Raw genomic sequence first — 22,190 nt, 5'->3', positions numbered from 1 at the left:
GCCATTTCTCTTGGCAAACGACCATAAACGTATCTCTATAATCATGATAACCATCGAAATAGCAACTAACGCCTTACAACCGTTACACAACGGTGGTGCACGATTTATGATCTAGGATATTATATAAAAACGATAACCGTGACAAATTTTTAGACATTCTTCATAGAAATGTATCATAAATGCCTCTTGAATATCGCGATTTCATTGGAACACAAAGACGATGAAAGTAAATTAGATTCGATACGATACCGCTCGTTTTTAGGAACAAAGATATTCCGGTTATCCATAATCATATTTGGCCAATTAATAATCACCTTTTCTGCTTTAGCTCGTTCCCTCTTCAATCTGAATAAAAGTGGCAACGACCTTATTCCAGACTTCCATTATTTCCAGCAATTCGTCTTCGTTATTATTCCGCACCCAACGAGAATATTAACGAAAATACGTAAACTGAACAATTACCGCACGGTAGTATAATTATTCCGAATTTCGATTCATTTTTTCTACGAAGTTTCGTTAAAATCTTATTTCCCGTTATCACCGATACAAACGCGGCCAAAGTTTATCCCTTTGAATATCGTAATAGAGACGAGCCATTGATTAATCCTTTTCCTTTAGTCTCTTCAATCTGCGGCTTACCTCCGAATACTATTTGAATCGACAAGTCTTTGAAACACTAGTCCAGATCATTATAAATTCAAATAGTTACCGGGAGCAGACGGTGCGATTTTCTATCTAAACGAACTCTTCTCGTTACAATGATGGAAATGTCGATAACCGAAGGCTATTCGTGTGCAGTGTCTGTCGAATCGTAATATTCATTTTCGCGTTATAATGTAACTCGCGCGATCCAACGGGTTCGTAACAAATCCATCATCGAGACGGAGTCTCGTTGATCGATGCGCCTCCGTTTGTTCTACATCCACCGAGACAAAGCTCGGTTCAGATTTTACGGATATATAAATTCCTCGATTCTTATGCTTCTCGTACAAACGGTGAGCGTAGATGTACATTTATAAAGCGTTAGCCGATACCGTAATAATTCTTCCGACGGTTTTTCTTCTTTCCTTTCGTCGATTTAATGAAAAATATTCCGTGCGTAAACGCGCGACAGCGATTTCTCGAAATCGCTTCGTCCGCGAAAGTTAAACGCGCGACATTAATCCGTACGACCGTGTCAATCTAGGGCAGGCTGGTAGGAAAAAAAGCAAGAGTAATCGAGCAGCTTTAGGAGCATTCTTCTAAATCGATGTTCCGCAACTCGGTTCTCGGATGACAGTCACACTATGAATCAACGTGCGCGCCACGCCTTCGTTTCATTCACCCTCCGACCGAGCGTGCCATTTGCCGTCGTGAATAAGCGAGACAGAGACGGGCACAAAAGAGATTGAGACGAGGAGAGAAAACGGGGTAGCAAAGGGAGGGAGAGAAAGAGAAACAACCACCAGGGGCAGAGATTGCGGTGTCCGTTTTGGCCTTTATTGGAGTCAGGTCCGAGACGACTCGACATTAGTAGCGACGGTTACGAGCGACCCGCGAATGGACAAATCCCTCGAGTCCCGAAAAACCGATTTAATCAAATATTTTACCGCTGTATCGCTCCTCGTCCATTTCATTTACATGAAACTGGATTTTCAACGATTCTACCGGTGTTTTTTTTTTTTAATAAACTACAGGCAGAAAAATACGAGGAGAAAATACAAGAACAATCTATATGATCCGCTTGAATGGATCACGCTACAAATTCGCGAAACCAGGCCGTCATTCGAGCAAAATTAACTGTCCTGTCGAGCTTGGCCACGATTCAAATTGAATTGACTATCGTTATGCATTGAAAGGGCGCTGGACATCGGTGAGGGACAGGGGTACAGACGATTCATTCGATTTCCGGCTCGATTAGCTTCGACGACCAAAGGCGTGACTGAAAAATGTCCCACGACCGATAATTACGGCTTCGTTCCTACAATTATATGCCCGGAAACTGTCCAACGATTTACGAACGATGCCCAATAAATTGACATTACTTCGTCGGATATTTCTGTTCGACGTACGAAAAGTTATCGCTCCGAAATTTGAGCGCCATTGATATTCAAGATAAGTTTCATGGAAACCTGCGAAACGAGTTATTCGATTCCACGCAAGACACTCTATACATATATATTAGCGCTTATTTTCCCTTTGGTATTTCCAGTCCAAACACCTGAAGATGCTAAAGGGATTCGAAGAGAAATCATAGCAACGGCGAACCGAAAATTGGAAAATGAAATCAGAAACTTGAGTTATATCCATTGTAAACTAGACGACGTTGCATCGTGCTAGTTACGAAGGCAATTTACCAGCTGTAACGAACAACAAAGTTCCGTTGTTGCTGTTTCCGCGCCGTGAAACGTCCTCTTTGTTCCTTCTGTCTGCTTCTAATCACTTAACGCGTACCCGTGACAAACCTATTTAGCATTCCATTTTGTTCATTCGTTTAATTCGTGACTGTTTCAAGTAGCGGTCCATCTCCTGTGCGCCCGCTCGACTTAATTAAATCTCGCCAGCTTTGAAAGTCAAAAGTAACCGAACGAACAGAGAGAAATCAGAAACGAAATACGGAATTCTAATCTGTCGTCGTGATACTGCAGGATGTTCCACGGAACAGATGGCATTTCGAACTTTACGGTAACTGTACTCGCGCCTTCGGAACCGCGGATCGTCGCTTCGACATCGAAGGTAAACTAGAAACTAGATTACGAATCCCACAGATAGTTGGCCAGACTAATAGGCACACGTTCCGAATTATCAATTCTCACGATGTTCCGACGTAAAGGTTTCGCGCGATCACGCAACGCGCCTCTTAATCCAATCGAATATTCGATTAAAAACTAATCAACGATTTACCGCCTCGTTTCGCTCTTCCAAAATTCCGATCGTTACATACGGCAGAAGGTTAACGTGATCGGCCGGTTGCGATTGTACTCGCGTGTTTTATCGCCACGCACTGTATTGTCACGCGTCCTACCGCGCACGGTGATTATACGTATTGTTAAATCCAGCAATTTCTTGCTGTTACACTCGCGGTAATATAACGGGAGGATGTAGAATATATATTATGGACCACCGTGTGGAAGAAGGTTGTCGGAATGAAAGGTTGCGTAATGCATCAAATGCATTGTACACCAAAACGGATAATTAAAATTTAACGTTTTTGTGAGAGAATATTAATTTTCCCCGTTGGTCCGTCGCCCTTGTTCCACGCCGACGTTTATATAAATGTAAATCACCGATGGAAACGAATCGAAGCGGTTTTCGAAGCGAAAGCATAGCGATCGTAAAGCGAAATCAAAATACGGGGTAGTATTTGCTCCTGCGACCAAATATTCAATCATATCGAACCGTGCATTTTATTTGAGATAAGCTATCGAGTTGACCCGTTTCTGTATATTTAAAAAAACACCAGAACTTTATGGAGCTGACCCGCCAAAAAATTTGTTGCATCGACCAAGCAATAATGACATACGTGACCCCGGCGTATCTCTGTAGCCAGATGCACAACGTTCGCGGCGTTATTGTTGTTACGCAAACAGTGGAAATCCGGCGGCTACGGATGTGTTTATCATCGGATTAATGATTCCATTGCCCGAAGCTTTCTGCTTGTCGGCACAATCACCGAAAATGCTTGCCGTATCAAATTTTCTCGCGACCCTATATACTTTATGCCGAAACCGACATAATAGCACGCGAACGTCTCTTTCGACCGTTATTTTTGTATCAACGACCGGTATATTCTCGTCTCGACGATACCGAACCGCGTCCATTTCTGCCCAAAACTGTAGCAACCTACCAACCGTGAAACGAACAAGAATACGTTATACGTTATTGAAGAGGACCGCGACATTATTTTCCGTATACCTGGACATTCATGTATACGAGCGTACAATGCAGGAAGTTTGGATAGCTTTTCCTAGCCGATGTCACAGAGGACTCCAAATTCCAATGATTCTGAGATAGTATATTACTTTATGAATGGAATTTACGCTTGTCTAATATCCAGGTGGGATTCGTGGTTGCAACGGGAGGGTAAAGTTTAGAGTTACATAATGCAAATTAACGTAACGAGATTGACTTGTTTTCGACGAATGGTGTAGCCCACATGGACTCGACGGTAAGGTTATCTGGCAAAGTTGATCGTGACTACTCTGATGGCAAGAGAAGCAAATACCAGTCGACGTTTAATTTCCCAGCTAATTTCGTGACTCGTTAAGAGTCAACCATCGCACACGTGCCAGTTCTATAATTGACATATAATCAAGGTTTTAATGGAAATTTCAAATACCTAACGCTAACATCGTCGATCCTTCAGTTTCGTTCGTTTCCTCCATTCCCTGGTAATACGGTTAAGAGAGAAAGTTTGATCTTGGCGGTAACGCAAACGACGCAACGCACGCACTTCAGAATGGAGTCGAGCGCTGAAATAACGTTCATACAATTTGTCGTGTTTTACTTCATTAGTTACTTCTGTGAAGTGTTCTCGAAACTCTAACTACCGAAAGGGTAAACGTGACATTCGTCGTTGCGCACGATGTGCGAGTGAATCTACATTCGACACACGCGGAGCATCTAACTTGTCGCGTATTATTTATAGGGAGATAGGGAAACACCGTATACGTAGCACACTTCGGGCATCGTTTACTTTGGAAGAACAAGCAAACAAACAGCACTCGAGACAGTGTCTGCCTTAACAATCTAGGAACACGTGCTCTAAACAGTTCTACCTCTTCGATATTGTGAGTTCATCTTACGTCAAGTGCTTACATCTCGGAAGCTTAGCATTTAATTAGCGTCAAAGGGTCGAATCGTTATAGAGCGACGGTTGATCGTAAACTTCGACCCGTGTACTAACGATTATACCCCAAGAATCGCTTAGATTAGCTACGGAAATTTCCCTCGGTCACACTCGTCCCAAGTCGTTTTCGCCGGCGTAACTTAATAACTAGAAACAGTCGAGAGTGATTTCTGAGTTCCTAAGTTCATCCGGGCCTTGCATCCTTTGAGGACACGAAACGCGCGCATACCTCCGAGAAACGAGAAGGTGGAACCGTAGAAATCCCCTTGAGAGACCGTGGAGAGACTACCCAGGACCGAAGCAACGCAGAGATTCCTGGCTGGGATAATGCAATTTAGTAGTTGTGCAGCTGTAACGAGGAGACCATAGCCGTGTTACGCGCGCTTCGTGCGCCGTTCCTATCCACTATAGCGGTCGTTATATAGACGGTCGTTCGGTTGTACGCCTGGTCGGTTGGTCGGTCCACATGTCGTATTTGTACTACAAATCCCCTAACCTCAAATCCCTCGTTTGCAACGCGCGCCATCCCCTAATCGTGCCTACACCGACGCTAGCCGTCTTTCGCCTTCGCATTCTCCTATCCCTTCCGACCTGGCAATACGACAAAATGCTTGATTAGCTTCTACGCCTCTCCTCATAGTCGATCAACACCTGCGCGCCGCGTCAAAACCGCCTAAACCAAGATCGCTTCGAAATCCGAAGACCGTCATTGGCTCTTAACGTCGATCCTCGAACGGTTCGCACGATCTTGGACAAAAATAGCGAGAAACTTTAATCGATGCAAGTGTCAAACCTCCTACGTAGTCGGTTTCTAATGCGAGATCGGTTCGAAGTACAGAGACGCCTACAGATTCCTGACGTCAATTCGAATCTGCCAACAATCGATTTCAACAAGAACAGTAGAACTCGTAAATCATCCTATCAGTTGATAACAGTGACTTAGCACCCGTAAATACAAATCAACGCTAGACTCTGGTCGTGATCTCGTATACAGCTTCAGCCGAGCGAAACTTTGAATTGCACCGAATATCCTATCTCGATTGCCGCCCTTGAGGGTACAAGACAATGAAATGATCGATGAGACCGGTAAGACGTTCTCGGCGTTGTTCCTGACAATAGGAAAAGTGTCCGACAGCTTGTTTCAACGAGCGAGCGTAATAGAAAAAATGTTCAACATCCAACTCGAGCCATTTTGCAGCCGCACGTTTCATGCGAGTATATGTATACGCGCGCTATGCCGACGTTTTCATTCATAACGTACATTGGACGGACGTCCTTAAAACAAAAGGCAGCGCGAAAACTACGCAATGAAATAGCATACAGTGTGTTATTAACTTGCTTCGTCGTCCAACTCGAAGTTAACAATGAAGCGTCAGGTATTTTCTACCGTGAATTTGATTTCTCCGCAATCGGGCAAGCGACGCGCATGTCCAATACTGAACTGGTATACAAGTTGGCATTAACAAGAGAATAAATTATCCTATTCGGCACGAACCTTTCATAACTCGCTAGAAAATTAACATAAGATCAATATTGCTTTTTCACCGCACCACTGACGGACCACCGTCCTTTGGTTCCACGTACCTTGCTCACACGTAAAACTTTACGTTTCTAGAAAATTACAGCGCGAGGTAAAAGAGAATCGCGTATCTCCCGATCGAAGATACGTTTAATTCGTTAACGCAGGCTTGTCGTTATCGTTCGTTCGAGCTAACGGTATCTGTTGGAGAACGCCAAGGCTTCTAGCGGTGCAGCAGTCGAGAGATCATCGACGCACGCTATCGCCTTTGTACGAGCGAATCTCTCCTAAAATATATTTGTTATATTAGCGCAAAAGTTTTCTTTCTTTTTAAGAGTACTTCCGAAATACCATAGAATATTTATCTAACCTAGAATGCGCGTTAAAGTGCACCCTAAATCTAGATGCGACGACACTTTTCAACGAGAAACGAGTGCAGCTACGTGCCACTCCGATGTTACTTATAAATGGTTCAATATTTTTAGTTAAAATATTTTTCTGTATTACCTACCACTTAATGCCACCTTTCGGACAGGAAATATAAAAGGTTCGTGCTTTACGAAACGGCGTGCATATCGCGTAGGCGACGGAAGCTTTCACGTATCCCTAACAACATTGTTGCACACGAGTGTCAATCCAACGCAAAGTTTTGCGAGCCCAACGATAACCTTTACCCAAAGCGATTCTCGATTTTACGTAACTCGATGACGACGACGTTCACCGAATAAAAATACACTCTATCGATGACGCGATAGTTTACGAACGGTTAGCTTTACCGATCGACGCGTCAGCCGATACAAAAATAGGGATTCTCTTCCGGTTATCCGCAACGGATGTGCCAGGGAGGAGAAAGGTGCACGGTGACGTTTCCAGGTTCACGTAAGAGACTACGTAACCATGGTTGGCTCGCATGGAAGCCGCGTACGTTCGCGTTACTACCATGAAGAGAATCGAGACGAGAAGAAAGGGGAAGAGTGGCGAGAAGAGCAAGCAGGCGAGAACGATAGAGCGAAACGAAGAGAAAGAGATGAAGCGTGCAAGTACGTATTTTGTAGTAGACTGTGGTCCACGTGACCGGTTGTGCTCTCAGAGTGGAACGCCGAGGTCAATGCTTTCCGTCCAAGGCCAAAGGACCGGCAGAGCCAAGACTCGAGTGGGTACTCGGATACGAAGAGTACACAGCATCCAACGTTGAAGGCAAGCTACGCGCAACAAGGAGAAACCACCGATCCCGGCCCTCCCCCTTTACCTTTTACAACCTGCTTCTTCTCTCCTGCACGCCCAGCTTCTCTCGAGGTTAAACGAGGTTCTCGCTCTCGTCACGAGAATCTACGTGCCGCGTTACGTGGACGCCGATGATACTTCCCCGCGATTCGAATGAATTGGATATCGAACGTCGAGGACCGGACAACCGGTCGAGAAAACGAGAAACAGCTTGCGACGAGGTTGCTCGTGTTTCCGAACGAGATCTCGCAGAAAATCTCGAGAAGTCGAGTGAAGAGCTGAAACGGTCGAGAACGTTTAAAGGTTAGCTTTAACGACAGAGTTTCAAAAGGTTCAGCAACTGGTATGAATAGGTGTCGCAAAGATCGAACGCGAAAATAGACGTTAAGTCGTCCATTATGGTGCACGGTATATAGGTCCTGGATCGTGCTATTGTTCCGAGAGGCCCGTTTTCCGTACGAGACTTATTTGTCCACTTCGACCTTTAAGAGCTACGCGTTCGGAAAAAACTGGTACAGCGAACACGACGAAACGACCGAAGGAAACGAGGGTGTAAATGTTACGAACCAAGGAAATTTGTTTATTTCTTGCAAAGATGTTCCTGCAGCCTTTCTCGAAGGAAATTTGGTCGACGAGCTTCGTCAAACGGTCGATTCCATAAATTGTCGAACAGGTTGGCTGATTGAATATCCGATCAGCGGGCACAAGTGGCGCAGTTAGGAATGTATGTTAGAAACTCGTTTAATGCTAGCCCTCGGGACTGAAATTCTGCGGTGATGGCGGTGGAAGCGGTGGCTGCTGCCGGTGCAGTCGGTTTCGAGGCACGCAAACTCGCGCCAACCGATCCGCCATTCTACCTGCTCGTACCGTTACACTTAACTCAGTTTATAGTTTATAATTGAGTCTGAAGAACGAATCGTGAGTTTGCAATCCTGCCTCGTGGTCTAGGCCATCGTATGTACAAATCTTTTGTTAGTTCGGTACCAACTACCTTCAAGTTCCAGCCGCGTCGATGAAACTCTCTGACAGGAGATATTTGCCTGGTTGTAACCACGTGCTAATACAGCGGCGATTATAGGAACAGCAGCAACGTGCAAGTTACCGGCAGGTTTCTCGCGAAGAGTACAACGATCGGGAATCGTTTAATCGTTTTCAGACGAATGCCGTGAACAGCAGCCATTCGCGTCTAAAAGTTTAGGGAGAGAATCCAGGTCCATAGCCTGGATAGCTTAATGGTTGTAGCAGTTGGCCGGCAAGCGGAAGATCCGGGTTCGAATCTCGATCCAACGATCCGATTGGCACGAATATTTTTCTCCTTACAAAACGTCGACGAATTTCCTAATACCATCGATCGACTATAGCTACTATTTGCTTACTACTTCACCCTCTTACCGCTTTATTGAACATCTGTAACTTTACCGATATCCTACTTCGGCAAAGCTTAAAAAGCCACTTACTTCCTCCCTGTAACCGTGTTTAATTGATTTCAGGCAAATAATTTTCGCGATACAGATGTTGCTGATACTGTGGCAATTTTTCAATTTCCTCTGTTAAATTATTTGTTGACAATATGGACCTCGATCTTTGCTTTCTGACCTATAATTCTCTTCGAAGCGTGGGCCTATTTCAAATAGTCTCTAATAGAATTCTTATAACATTGGCTATGTTACCGAGAAAGAAGGGAGCGTATAATTTTACTGAAAAGTTGCGAGCTCGTTGCTGCGATGCTCGCAAAAACAGGTGCACAGTATACAGTACCAAAAAATAGACGCTAGACTGAATTGTACCGAGCAAAGTGTCGCGGACAAAGGGAACAATGCGAGTTCGGATCGATTTTTCTGCATCGAAACGCCTATGCACGCGTTGCATTACGTCAACTGACCCAATTTGGGGAGAGCCGACTAGAACGCAAACACAATGTTCGCGTTGGCCGACGCCTAATAAGGTATGAAGAGGCGTATTCCGAACACGACGCGAAATACGCGTGCACACGTTCGCGGGCGCACACACCTCCACCACGGTTGTCCTTTACGAGGGTGCATCAGGATGGGTGTCTTCAACGACGACGACGACAAAGAGCCAGTCTTCGGGCACACGTGCATATTCAGTCTGGTCGACCAGTCGCCGAGTAAATTAGACTATTTGGCCCGCTCCATTATCGGGGGAAAGCTGCGGAACGGAGCTGCCGTAGCTCGTAATACACCACCCTAGCATTCGCAACTTTGCGACTCCGGGGCTTTCAAGAACTTCCAGCGGATGCGACAGACAGAGAGAAGAGGAAGGGAGCGAAACAGAAAGAAAAGAGGAAGGGCGAGCGTAGGAAGTGAACCGGCATCGGGGATAGAGAAAGGGAAGCTTGGAACAGTGCTGCGACTCGGGACACCGGCGTGAGAGAAAGATTTGCAGTTTTAGAATGCGAAGAATTATCGAATTCGAGATAAAATTTCTGAAATATTTGACGAAAGAAAATCGACAAATATTTATGTTTATGGAACACTGTATGTAAATTGTTTGGTTGCGTCGAGGTGTTAACGAAGAAAGAAAGAGAGAGGAGAGAAAGGATATAGGTGTGGGTCGATTGGACCGTGTGTCCACGGATTAAATTGCAGGGTATGGTATGAGTACGTGGGCGGTATAGAATATATAGTAAGAGTACGAGAAGATAATAAGATAAGCTAAGATATGAGAAATGAGGTGTAAGAGATATAACGCTATTCGAGAAACATGAAATAGTACCACCGTTTTAGCAATGAATTGTATCTTGCAACGCAAAACCTATGCAGATATTGGAAGAAATGCAATAATACAGAGACCTGGGTCAATTGCTGTTCAAATACTGGCGCTGGCGCGGAACTAGATTGGGGTGAAGGTAACGCAGGTACTTCGATAATGCGAGTTCGACTATAATACGGCATATTTTAAGAAACGATAAACCCTCGACAGAAATATTTTGTCGGAAATAGCGGTAACGCTCCGTGTCAGTTTGAACTTATTCTCGAAAAGACGAATGCAAGCTTGCTCACCGATTCGTTACAATGCCTATCACGATCAATGCGAAATCCGCTCGACGAATGGTACGACTATTCACAGAGTGAAAGATGAAATAACGCAGGAGTCAGGTAGCGCGGTTTTGAAGCGGAAGCGGCTGCGCAACCGCTGACTTCCGGCCCGGTTTTGCGAATCAAAGGAAGAAGGGAACCGTTTTATCCGTTCCGGACCGGTTTCGAATGGCACACGTTCCATTCACTATCGCCGAGCGTTATAATTACGAGTCACTGTGACACTGCTGCGCGATGTTTATTAAATTTATTAAAATTACGAGATAGATAGGAGACGGACAGCTTTACGCATCGAAATTCCACGAATTTGTAGCCTGTGATGCGAAAGCAAGCCGGATAAAGATCATACATGTATCTTCTTTTCATTCTGTTCACCACCTTCTCCGCGTTATTCGCGAAACTTTCTTATTCAACGAGGTAGCTCCTTTAAACTCTCGCGCTAAATAAAGTCGAGGGACGTTTAATTTACATACATTTACTCTCTCCCTTGTTCCTTTTCTCCCTACCGTGCCTCTGAGAGGCACGATGTCCTTCTCTCGGTGCGGTCTGATCCACGATATCTCGCGGCAACCCTCCTCCACCCACCACGATGACGACAACCTCTAACCCCGGTCCAGCAACCCTCTGGTTACGCGCTCATTTTTCTCTCTTTCTCTCTCTCCTTCCGTCAATCCATCTTTCTCTTTCTCATTTACTTCTCTTCCCCTTCCAAACCACCCTGCCTGCTCGACTAGCTCTTCTACTCCCTCTCGCGTTTTCTCTTTCTTCCCTGCACTGACATGACGCGCTGCTCTCTTCCCTTTCCATCCTCTCTCTGTCTAACCCGAAAACTCGCTGACCTAATTTCCACGAAACTGCATTGCGTGTCCTACCTGCACGGTTGCACCTACCGCATTCGAAACTGCACGTCCCTCCTGCCTCTCGATATCCTCTGCGTGCATCTATCTATCACGCGCACACGTGTATTCGTGTAACGCGTATCATCGACACTCCTCGTTCTCCCACACCCTCTTTCAGATGTCTCCTTTCCATACAGGCCAAAAATTCTGCCATTCGCCGCCATCGCGTTTACTCCCCGTACCTGTACGAGGACGCGTTATACGATCCTGTGTTTCTGTCCAACTCCATATATCTCTTCCTCTACCGCATCTCCCTCTATTGCATGTTTAACAAACTTCGATCGTAAACTATTTATCCGTCTCTGCACCGAACAGATCCTGCTAAGCAAAGGTCCTCGGAGATAGGGAAAATTTTCTTCGTATTACATGCTTTGTTTTCGATCCTGGAAATTCGTATAATAAGGAAAAAATGGCTACCGTTCCTGGTTACGTCGAAGAGGATAAATAAAGGAAAAAGAAAAAAAGAAAGAGAAGTCGAGCGCCGATTTAGACCGATGAGAATCGACGGGTCACGGAATCGGCTGACCGAGCAAAATACGAATGGGGGTATCGAAGAACGGAACAGAAGGGAGAAGAGGGTGAATAGCAGGGGGTTTTGATGGAAAAGTTTTATCTTGGATCGCAATAGCATTTCATACTCATTTTGTGGTTCTTTTATCGTAGCCCCGCCGATGTACGAGAACGCTGAAGTTATTACCGGAGAGGGGAAAAGAATTACCTACATTTTGCCTCTGTAAGTAAGCAAATATAAATTTCGCGGAAGCGTCGATAAAATTCTGAGAGTTCGTCAGTTTCTTATCGGACAAGTTTAGCTTATAAACTTTACGATACGAGAATTTGTGTTATGCTAGAAGCACCTGTGCCGATGCTACGAGGTGTGGCTAGTCGGTAGCATCTTAATTTCGAAAAAACGTATGCTTCGGATTTCTTCTCTTCTGATTATTTTATAGCACAGAAATTTTACTAACCGCATATCGCGTCACGATCGTTTTGCCGAAGAAACGCAAATTGCATATCCGGTCGATGTTCTCGATAAACAACAATTTGCTCGCAATCAAAAGCGGATCTTGACGAGTCGAGTAACAGACACGGGATGATAAATTACGCGGAAGCTTGCGAGTCGGATCATGGTTGAAGATAAAAGAAAGTAGAGATTCGTTCGTTCGTCAATGAAGTCTAATTACGGCTAAGAAGCACAACCGCGATTAAACCTCGTTTCGGGCCAGCTCGGTAACAACTTTTAATTGCACTTCTCCGATTCTCCGTTGAGCGAGAAGCGGAGCCGGTCGACGTAGTAGCGATCCCGTGAGAAGAGGCCAAGTAAAAGAGCAAAACGGGATGAAAAGGTAGAAAAGATTGCGGGAAAATGTTAGGCTCTGCTAGTTCAGAGTAATCGATAATTCGACTTTCGATCAGAGAAACCAGACTTCCATCCGCGGCTGGTTCGAAACGCGTACAAGTCGAGGTCAAAGTGTCATGAAAGGTTAACCGTAGTTGAACGAGTTCACCTTAGAGTTGGACTTTAATTCCAACTCCTGTACAACGCGGCCCGTGCAGTTTAATGATCTTACTAACTCGCGCCAGCTTTTCCATTATTAGTTTGCTCAGGGGTAAACCCACCTGCCTACGTGGCTAGGATAAAGACACCGATCAACGGTCTCATTGATCTGATGGATATCCTATGCCAGCCACGATACGGTGAAATTGAAGGCGACAGACAGATTACTACCCCTGATCACGCTATTCAATATTCAGTTCAAACGTGTACGAAATGACAAGCGACGTCTACAAAATGTAACGATACCTTAATATCTCTGTTTTGTTCTTCAAGAGGACGTTTTTTATTTCGAATTTCTTCGATCATTCTTCGCGACCAACTCGCTCGTAATACGTGTTTTTAGAAGATAATTGGAACGATAATTGAAGAATAACTTTCGAACAGAAGTACTTGAAACAAATTGTAAGGGAAGTGCGTAAACGCTTCGTAGGATGGAAGTACAAGTTCCATGTTCTCGTTAACGTAAACGTTAACGTAGCTTGCTTGCCCCAGGGTGATATCTGCGCGTGATCCTTGTCATAGTTGTTAACTATTCTAACGAATACGCCGTCTTGCCGTAAGGTGTTCGTTAACGAACCAGTTAGATCGGAACAAATTTTCGTCGGAGCCGAATAAACGGGCAAGTATCGTATTTGATTGATCCTTCCCACGAAATTCCCAGGAACGGTACATGGTTAGATTCGGATCGTTCAATTCGTACGTTTAAGGATAAGGGCATGGCGTGCAACGTGTGTAAATGGAAATCGTGACCGAACATGGAACACAGATATCCGTTAATGGACAAGCGACCGAGTGTCATAGTGGCAATTGCTGTAACAACAATTGCGTTCAGAAACGACGAGATCGGGTCATCAGAGAGATGATGGGTGCCGTTTGCGTTGGACACCCGCTGTTCTTCGGAAGGAGTAGGTAAATAGTAGGGTAAAACTGGACCAATAGTTCTCGTAAATAAAGGCTATTCGCGAACGTCAGAGGCACAATACGGATTCGAACGTACCTGTCGGGCTTTCCTGTGAATTTATAGTGTTTCCATGTCGACATCGTTCCGTCTACTTCCCAATAGCCCGGCTATAAAACAGTCATTGTGCATTTGCACGACAGTGAACGCAAGGTGTTTCCAGAACAAAAAAATCTACCCGTCGATAACTGCAAATTATTTCGGATGAAAGTTTATCAGCCGTTAAAGGTAAACGCAGATGTATCGATCAGTTTGCTTCGGTGCTGCTTGTTTGCGAACGATCGAATTATGGAATCCAGTAACGCTTTAATTTCGTTTACTATCTTTGGCGCGATTAAAATCGATTTTTCATAAATGACATCATCGTCAAAGCGTGACCTCGATGAGTTACAACGGTACGTCAGGAATTTCGCTCTCGTATATTCCTATTAACATTTATTCCATTTCGCGCGCACCGCTGAAGCCCGCGTAATTCGCATTCTCGGCCATAACCAGCCCATCTAAAACCAAATCCAGTTAACGTTCAATTTCCACAATAGCCCTGAGACTCCGCCTAACTTTATTACAGCTCAACAACTCGAAACAACTTCCTACTACGCGGTTGATCGATGCAACGAATCGAGATATGTTCGCGGATGCACGGGAAGCGATGAGCAGATTTTTAACGAGAGAACTTCGGCTTGGTATTTCCATTGAAAATTGTAATTTCTTCGTATCGTTATACAAAAATCGAAGCTACTTGAAATAACAATCTGGGAACGAGTTACAATGCAGCTTCGTTATTTCGTCGATCCGCGAAACGCTCTGAACGCGAAAAATAAGTAAACGCGTACTTCTGGGTAAATGGAAGGGGAATCATATCGAAAGATGGAATTGCATTGAATCTTCTTTGCCGATTAAAAGGTTGATAGCTTTCTATTCGTCGCGAGGCGCCGCGTTCTCAGCCAACAAGTGTTGCTCACCGATGCGTTACAAGTAAATACGTAGATCAAGCTGCGTCAGCGGTTTCAAAGCCTGTCCGCTACCACCGCGAAATTTATGATACGTTTTACGCATTTTCTTCGCTTCTCTCTTCCCGTATTTCTTCTTATCTACCAGCTTACAGAGTAACGCGCCGTCCCGCGACGACTTTGGTGATATAAAGGGATTCTCGTTCAACGAATGCAAAGGCATTCAAGGCGGCAGAGTATCATAAAACTTCCTATACCTCTTCAAAGTATCGCGAAACTCATTCGAGTTTATGGAACACATTCACGGGACGTATACCCGCGAGAAATCGTGAGGATGCGAATATATCTGAACAAAATTCGTCGAATTATTCGTGCTACCGCTAGTAAGTTGATAAAAACGATCGTTTCTTCAATTATTCTAGGATCTACGGTTATCGTCTTGTTCGCGAAATATCGCTACACTTCTCTGAATCTCAATTCTTAGATCTCTTTACCGCTGAATTATCTTCTGAGAATAAAATATTAGAGCACTTTATTTTCTCGCGAATAAAGTTATTTGTACTACCTGTTCCGATTATGTCCTACCGCAGGAGTCTTCGAATGTACACCGATTTAATTACGGTTCTCTTCGTCTTTATTAAGGGAAATCTTGTTTAAAATGCGTAACTCGATCGAGATTAAGCGATAAATCCGTGCGTGCGTCGAGTGCAAGTCTATTCCAGCAGGAAGCTGTAAAACACGTTTAATTGCGAGGCCTTTAGGCAGGTAAGTATCTAGGTCAGAGTGTAAAGTTTAAGGGTTACTGCTGAAATTTGCATACAGCCGAGTCCCGAGGCATAGTATCACCGTGTTCTCGAGAAAGCTGTATATGTGCATGGACATAAACATATACAGCGGATGCATGAGTATAGTATCCGCCAAGATACAGCGAGATCGTAAATTAAATCTGTGCAGTACCTAGCGAACTTGAAACTTCCAGGATTCTCGTTAGTTTACCAAGGAGCAATTTAAAAATTTGAAACTTTATACTTGCGTTTTAAAATACATATGTACCATTTGTATGAAATGTGTAAAATAAAAATTATACTTTTGCGCGTGTATTTTTATTTGAAATGATTTAACTATTCGCCGCTAGGGAGCAGATGTATCCGTATACAAGTATCAACGGAAGTTACTGTGCTGCCACCATAGAACCTCTTTAGGTTGGATTTCTGTGGCGAGCACGTTTCACAAGCGGTAAGAATTTAATATCTTTTTAAATTTACATGATTTGATATATGTTTGTGGCATTAATATTTTCGTAACATTTTTCTTGTTAACTTGAAGTTAGTTATATAAATGTTGTTGATGAAAATCTTGCCTAATCAAAGAGTTAAACAAAAGGGTTTCATAAACAAGTGCCACACGATACGTTGCTAGAAAACACGTCTCTAAACGAAATGTTCGCTCTAAAATTTTCTAGTTACATTCACATATTTTATTAAATTTTTTATTAAAAATAGTAAAATTCAGGGAAAGTATTAACATAGAGCATTATAAAGTGGAACAGTATTGTCAAATAAATGTCATAGCACTAGAACCATATTTTTGAGTACGAAACACGTTACATTTACGATTTTGAATTACGAATTAGGTACGCCACGATGCAGATATTCGTGAAAACTTTGACGGGCAAAACTATCACGCTCGAGGTAGAAGCGTCTGATACCATCGAAAATGTAAAAGCTAAAATTCAAGATAAAGAAGGAATTCCACCTGATCAACAGCGTCTAATTTTCGCTGGAAAACAATTAGAAGATGGACGTACCCTCTCTGATTATAATATCCAGAAAGGTAACATAAAATTTTACATAAACTTACTTTAATATGAAACATGTTTAATCACTGGCTTGTACTTTTGACAGAATCTACCTTACATCTTGTACTTCGACTTCGTGGTGGTGTTATTGAACCTACTCTTCGTATTCTTGCACAGAAATACAACTGTGACAAAATGATATGCAGAAAATGTTATGCCCGTCTTCATCCACGTGCAACCAATTGCCGTAAAAAGAAATGCGGACATACAAATAATATTCGCCCGAAGAAGAAGCTAAAGTAAACTATACGTTCCAGTTTTCTCCGGTTATTTTGCAAATGTATGTATATCTTACATTTGATTTTAATAAAATATACATGAAAGAGTAATTCTGCAGATTTGTTTTTTGTTTTATTATACATTATTTACAGTGTATATTACAAATATCATATATAATTAGTGTGAATATATAGATTTTTTAAGTAACTGGTGCTGTCTTGTATAAGTTTCATATAAATTCATGTCTTGCACATTCGGTATCGAACCACCAGTCTAAATAATACAAAATTTTGTTAAAGAAAATAATAGGACAACAAGTTGTTCTTTATACATTGTACAGACTTACCTTGGCTCTTTCGACATATTGCTCGTATATATTTATACTAGATTTTTTTACTATCGGTAATGTAACTACAGGAGGTATAACTTCCGAAAATGATGCTTGTTGAATAAATTTTGAACGAAGTTTCATGTATTCCGACGGATACGTTGCATTACGCCCAATTAATACATATCTGTAGGAAAAAGTAGTTGTAAAAATGATGTCCTGTATAATTTGTAATATAAGTATCTGCATCATTTTTACTTTTTGTATAGTATGATATCATTCCTCTTAGGATATTCAGGTCGCGTTCCATATACTTCTTTCATTGATGGAAACAGTGTCTCAAAAGACGTGAATTCTGAACTTTCTTTAGAAGTAATTAATTGGTAATCATTAGCATGTTGGTGACTTTCATCATCGTCTGAACTTGAGTCGCCGCTAGAACTTCAGACGATAATAATTTGTCAAATTAATTTTCAAAAAATTACACAAATTTTAATTCAAATTATATAATACCTTGCACTCGACGTTGTACTACTGGTACTACTTTGCCCAGTCATAGAAGGATTTTTCATATTTAAATTTTTATTACCAGTTTCTTCCCTTCTTCTACCTGGTCGTACTCGTACCGCAAATGGACTAAAACTCGTTGTGAAATGTGGCATAAAATCTCTAACGGAATGGCTAATTTGATACGCATAAACTTCCGAAAGTAGAGATAATTCGTATGGTCTATAAACATAAATAAGATCAAGTCATTTTTACCAAAATGTACAAATTTTTATATAATTGGTACCTATGATAATCGTAGTAAACATCGATCATTTCTTCCATTGAATTCTGTACTTGTATCATTTCCGAACACGATTTTGTTACTTCGTTCAATGCATAAGGAAGACATTTTAATACATTGCTATCCCACCATTGAGTTAGGAGCTTCGTTCTCCTAGAATACTGACAAGCGGGTTTATGGTGAAGATAATAGTCTGTTAAAAGCTCCCAAATCGGTGGTTTCCCTTCCTCGGGTACAAACAAACCTGTAAAATATAAATTTGACTTAATGACTTTACTCTATCCTTACTTGTATGGTTATACATATACTTGCTTACCTAAGAATAAATTAATTGTATGTTGTTTTTCTTGATCGCTAAAAGTATTACTGTAATATCTACTCAGGGTCTGCATAATATCATTGCCTTGACTAGTCCATGGTGCAGTTTTTCTAAATCATAAATGAAGCGTTTTTTTACAGTTGCTATAAATATGTTGCTGTTGTAACTGTACCTGTAAGTTTTTATTCTGTGCACTAATTGAGAACCACCGTATTGTAACGCTAATGTGTCTCCGTGATCTTCGTATAATTCCTCTAACATCCTTACACAATCGGAATCAAATTCCAGTTTAGGAGATTCCAATACCCCTAAAGCACATAACTGAAATCCCAAAGCACATTTTCCTATCGCAAATTGAGCCGTATTTGTGCGATCTAAACAATCTACGCAATTAGTTCTAATAATTCCCGTTTGTAGTGTACCTCTTTTACCAAAGCATTGTCTTACTTTGCTTTCAATGCAACTTAACTCATTATACTTATTTTCTGCAGTATGTTTAGAATCAGTATTATGATTGTAAGATAAGTTTTCATTTATTAAATTTTTAGAACTTTGAACGTCACATGTGTTAAATGGTAATACTGTATTTACGTTTGCTTTATGAGGTTTTTTGACGTGATTAGACTGGGAAAGAAATAAATTTCTTTGGCTGTAATATGGATTTTGTGATTGAAAAATACCTGTTTTCAAAACAGCATTATATGCTATATTACCCAATCGAGCCATAACATTAACTTTCTTCCTAAAGAACGAAATATACCGTTAAATTGAATACTTTCGAACGAATAATAAAATAACGTACGGTAACGATAATTATACCTTTTATTCATTCGAGCCATATCAAAGCTTATATACTGAATATGATGTTCTGGAGGTAAAAATTGATTTAAATATTTTACAGCCATGGATAGTTCTTCGCTTAAAGTACTCTCGTGCTTCTTTTTTTCTCGTTTTTTAACAAGATTAAGAATTATTATTGGAGAGCCATACCTTTTTAGTAACTGATTAAAATGTGCACCTGAAATTTTTAAATATATATTTAACCACGTGTGTAAATTATTTTAATATTTTTTATCCCATTTACCTGCTGTTTCCACATATGGATCAGCTAAATCACAAGTAATAGTAGGTTTAGGAACCATTTTGCTAACATCTTGACTCCAATGTCCAGGGACTGATCCACGCATTTGAACAAAAGCGCTGAATCGACCTTTGCTTAGGGAACTTACTCCAGAATCATGTACAATTTGTTCTGTTTCTACTTCGTTAGCAACATCTCCCTGATTTTACAAAATTACGTCTTAATATAATAGATGATTAAAGTCGAAATCGAAAGTTACTTGACAGCCCTTACATCAAAATTTGCGCCACGTTTCAAAAATCTGGTACCCGCATATTTATTACTCCTTCGAGCTATAATAGTTACATACATCGATCGTCCAAAAATACTAACATTTGATTGACCAATGAAACCGTGTATAATGTATAAAATCCAGTCGCGATGTAAATCTTTCTCTACTGGTTTCAATAGATGAGAATTCCACACAAATCGACGATTCGGATTACTTCGTACACCATAATCGACATATTTTTCTATATTACTAAAGAGTTATTAAGTTTAGTATTGAACTACAGAAAAAATGTAATGTTTAAATATCATGATTAACCTGTTAGTCTGATAATTCTTTTTAAACGCCCACATGTTAAAAAAGTCTTCTGCATCTTCAGTCTCACTACTATCTTTCTGATTTAGTTTTTTGTCATCAGTAGTAGAAATATCAGGTTTAATATGTTTTGGTGGAGACATATTACTTTGTAATGTATGTGTCAGATCATATGAGTAACTAAAGTAAAAGTTACTACTAAGATCTATGCTTTGAAACATTTTTACATATCTTTGTTCATCAGGATGAAAAACACGAACATTATCATTTGGAATATAAATCATTGAAGTATCTTCTATTTTATATATTGTATGATGACCAATTACAGCCACTTTGCGTCGTTTTGTGACTAATATTATATAATATCCTTCCAATAAACGTACAAACCCTACCACAAAGAATTGAGCTATTACATTAAAATCCTTTATTGAAACAAGTAAATTGTAATGTATTTTATATATGTTTAATATCCTTGTAACTTCTGTGGAATATTTCTATTAACATTTAATGCATAGTGAAAATATATAACATGCTTATCTCCATAATTAGGTAAAATGGCATGCAAATATGATGAAAATTACATCACGCTAAAAACATACACATCTTGTAATATTTTAAATATGGTATGTTTATATTTGATGCAATATTTAACATTGAACTCTGTTGGATATGGATTTATCGCAATTATAATAGTATAAAATTTCCAATTCGATAATTTAGTATAGAGATGTCACAGAGAATGACCAATGGCATATTCAAGTTATGTTTATTACATTTGCTGTACTAGAGCAAATAAATATTTTGATGTGTACACAACTCATAATTACTTTTACAAATTGAAAATTCTTTATTGAACTGCTTTAATTCAAATATGTTATTTAATTTTGAATATTAAACTCAGTGGTCCTTACCAAGAAGACCAAAAGCTGGTACTAGTCGAGGAAAAGTGTCTCTCTGCCACATCGTTTTCCAGGTGAATTTAGTTTGAGTTGGTTTGTGCAATGGTTTTTGACATGTTTGGTGTTCAGATGCTTCTGATACACCATTGTCAGATGTAGGTTCTTTGTAAATGTTGCCTTTGTTAGCAAGCAAATATAAGGAAACTAAGTTCTGTATAAGTTTTAGCAATAATTGTGCTTAGTATTAAACATGCAATTAGGAAGTAAAAAACATGCAAAACTGTAAAACTTTAATTATACCTTTAACAGTACTACATGGTAATAAAAAATATGTATATATCGTAACAGTTGCGTACAATTATGCGGGTGTTTATGATTACATAAAAATTTGATAATGTCTTATACTATAGAAACACCTACATGCATTTACAGTTTATAATATTAAGAATTAAAAAGTATAAATATTAACATGACTTACCAACAATACCAAAAGCTGAAACAATCCTTGCAACTCCACCAACATTGTTTCTTTGTCCAGCTCTGGTACGATTCCCCATATCTATCATATTTACAAGATCTTTAATTTCATCCTGAGTATATTCTCGTTTATCATCTACAACAACTAATTCTTTAGGTTCCATTCGATCAATCTTTAATACGCGAAACCGCGTTAAAGTATTATTGGAACCCATCAAGTAAAATCTCTGTAAAAGAATTGTATATTATTTCTGAAACTACTTAAAAACTTAATTAAATATAATCTTACAGATTTTGTTTCATAAAGTGCGATTTTTTGAATTGAAGAAATAATTGGATGAAAAACCACAGTTGGAACTATATTTTCATCCATTTTCGATTAATGAATTTTTAGCTCATTGTTATATTCTTGTAGTTGACAGTTGTGTTGATATTCTGAAGTGATTTTTGCTAATGTGGCGAATGTCGATAAGGTAGTGAACATCTACAGAAATAAAATTACCAGATGGAGCCCTACCATAACAAAATGTAAACCCACCAAAGAGATCTATATCTCTAGCCTATGTAAAACAATTTGTGTCACTGGACTTGTACTTTAAATTTGCAAGATATGATATAATCTCTAGGATCTAGATGTATAC

At 40.8% G+C, this 22,190-nt stretch overlaps 2 protein-coding genes across 4 annotated transcripts; one reads left to right on the top strand and one right to left on the bottom strand.

Annotated features, from left to right (window-relative positions):
- Window positions 1–14,234: 14,234 nt before the first annotated feature.
- Window positions 14,235–17,182, top strand: RpL40 (ribosomal protein L40). Its single transcript, XM_003706116.3, has 4 exons — window positions 14,235–14,273; window positions 16,131–16,231; window positions 16,629–16,828; window positions 16,900–17,182. Exons 1-4 carry the CDS (start codon window positions 14,250–14,252, stop codon window positions 17,094–17,096), a joined length of 522 nt encoding a protein of 173 aa, XP_003706164.2. The 5' UTR covers window positions 14,235–14,249; the 3' UTR covers window positions 17,097–17,182.
- FIG4 (polyphosphoinositide phosphatase FIG4) lies at window positions 17,183–22,139 on the bottom strand. Of its 3 annotated transcripts, XM_003706115.3 has the most exons (14): window positions 21,839–22,139; window positions 21,551–21,776; window positions 21,085–21,249; window positions 20,177–20,561; window positions 19,864–20,110; window positions 19,594–19,789; window positions 19,329–19,527; window positions 18,682–19,251; window positions 18,507–18,619; window positions 18,194–18,434; window positions 17,914–18,129; window positions 17,659–17,841; window positions 17,419–17,587; window positions 17,183–17,345 (listed from the first exon to the last, which is right to left on the bottom strand). In XM_003706115.3, the coding sequence occupies exons 1-14, from the start codon at window positions 21,920–21,922 to the stop codon at window positions 17,250–17,252; spliced, it is 3,090 nt and encodes a 1,029-aa protein (XP_003706163.1). In that variant the 5' UTR covers window positions 21,923–22,139; the 3' UTR covers window positions 17,183–17,249. The 3 variants fall into 3 exon arrangements, with proteins under 3 accessions (XP_003706163.1, XP_012147463.1, XP_076390098.1); XM_012292073.2 differs by lacking the exon at window positions 21,085–21,249; XM_076533983.1 differs by lacking the exon at window positions 21,839–22,139 and having other exon boundaries at window positions 21,085–21,283; window positions 21,551–21,738.
- Between the last annotated feature and the right edge of the window lie 51 nt (window positions 22,140–22,190).

This window comes from Megachile rotundata, chromosome 7 (genome assembly GCF_050947335.1).
Source record: "Megachile rotundata isolate GNS110a chromosome 7, iyMegRotu1, whole genome shotgun sequence".
NCBI classification, from domain to species: Eukaryota; Metazoa; Arthropoda; class Insecta; order Hymenoptera; family Megachilidae; genus Megachile; species Megachile rotundata.
Note: the sequence above shows the minus strand (reverse complement) of the source record. Positions and strands in the feature narration are given on the sequence as shown.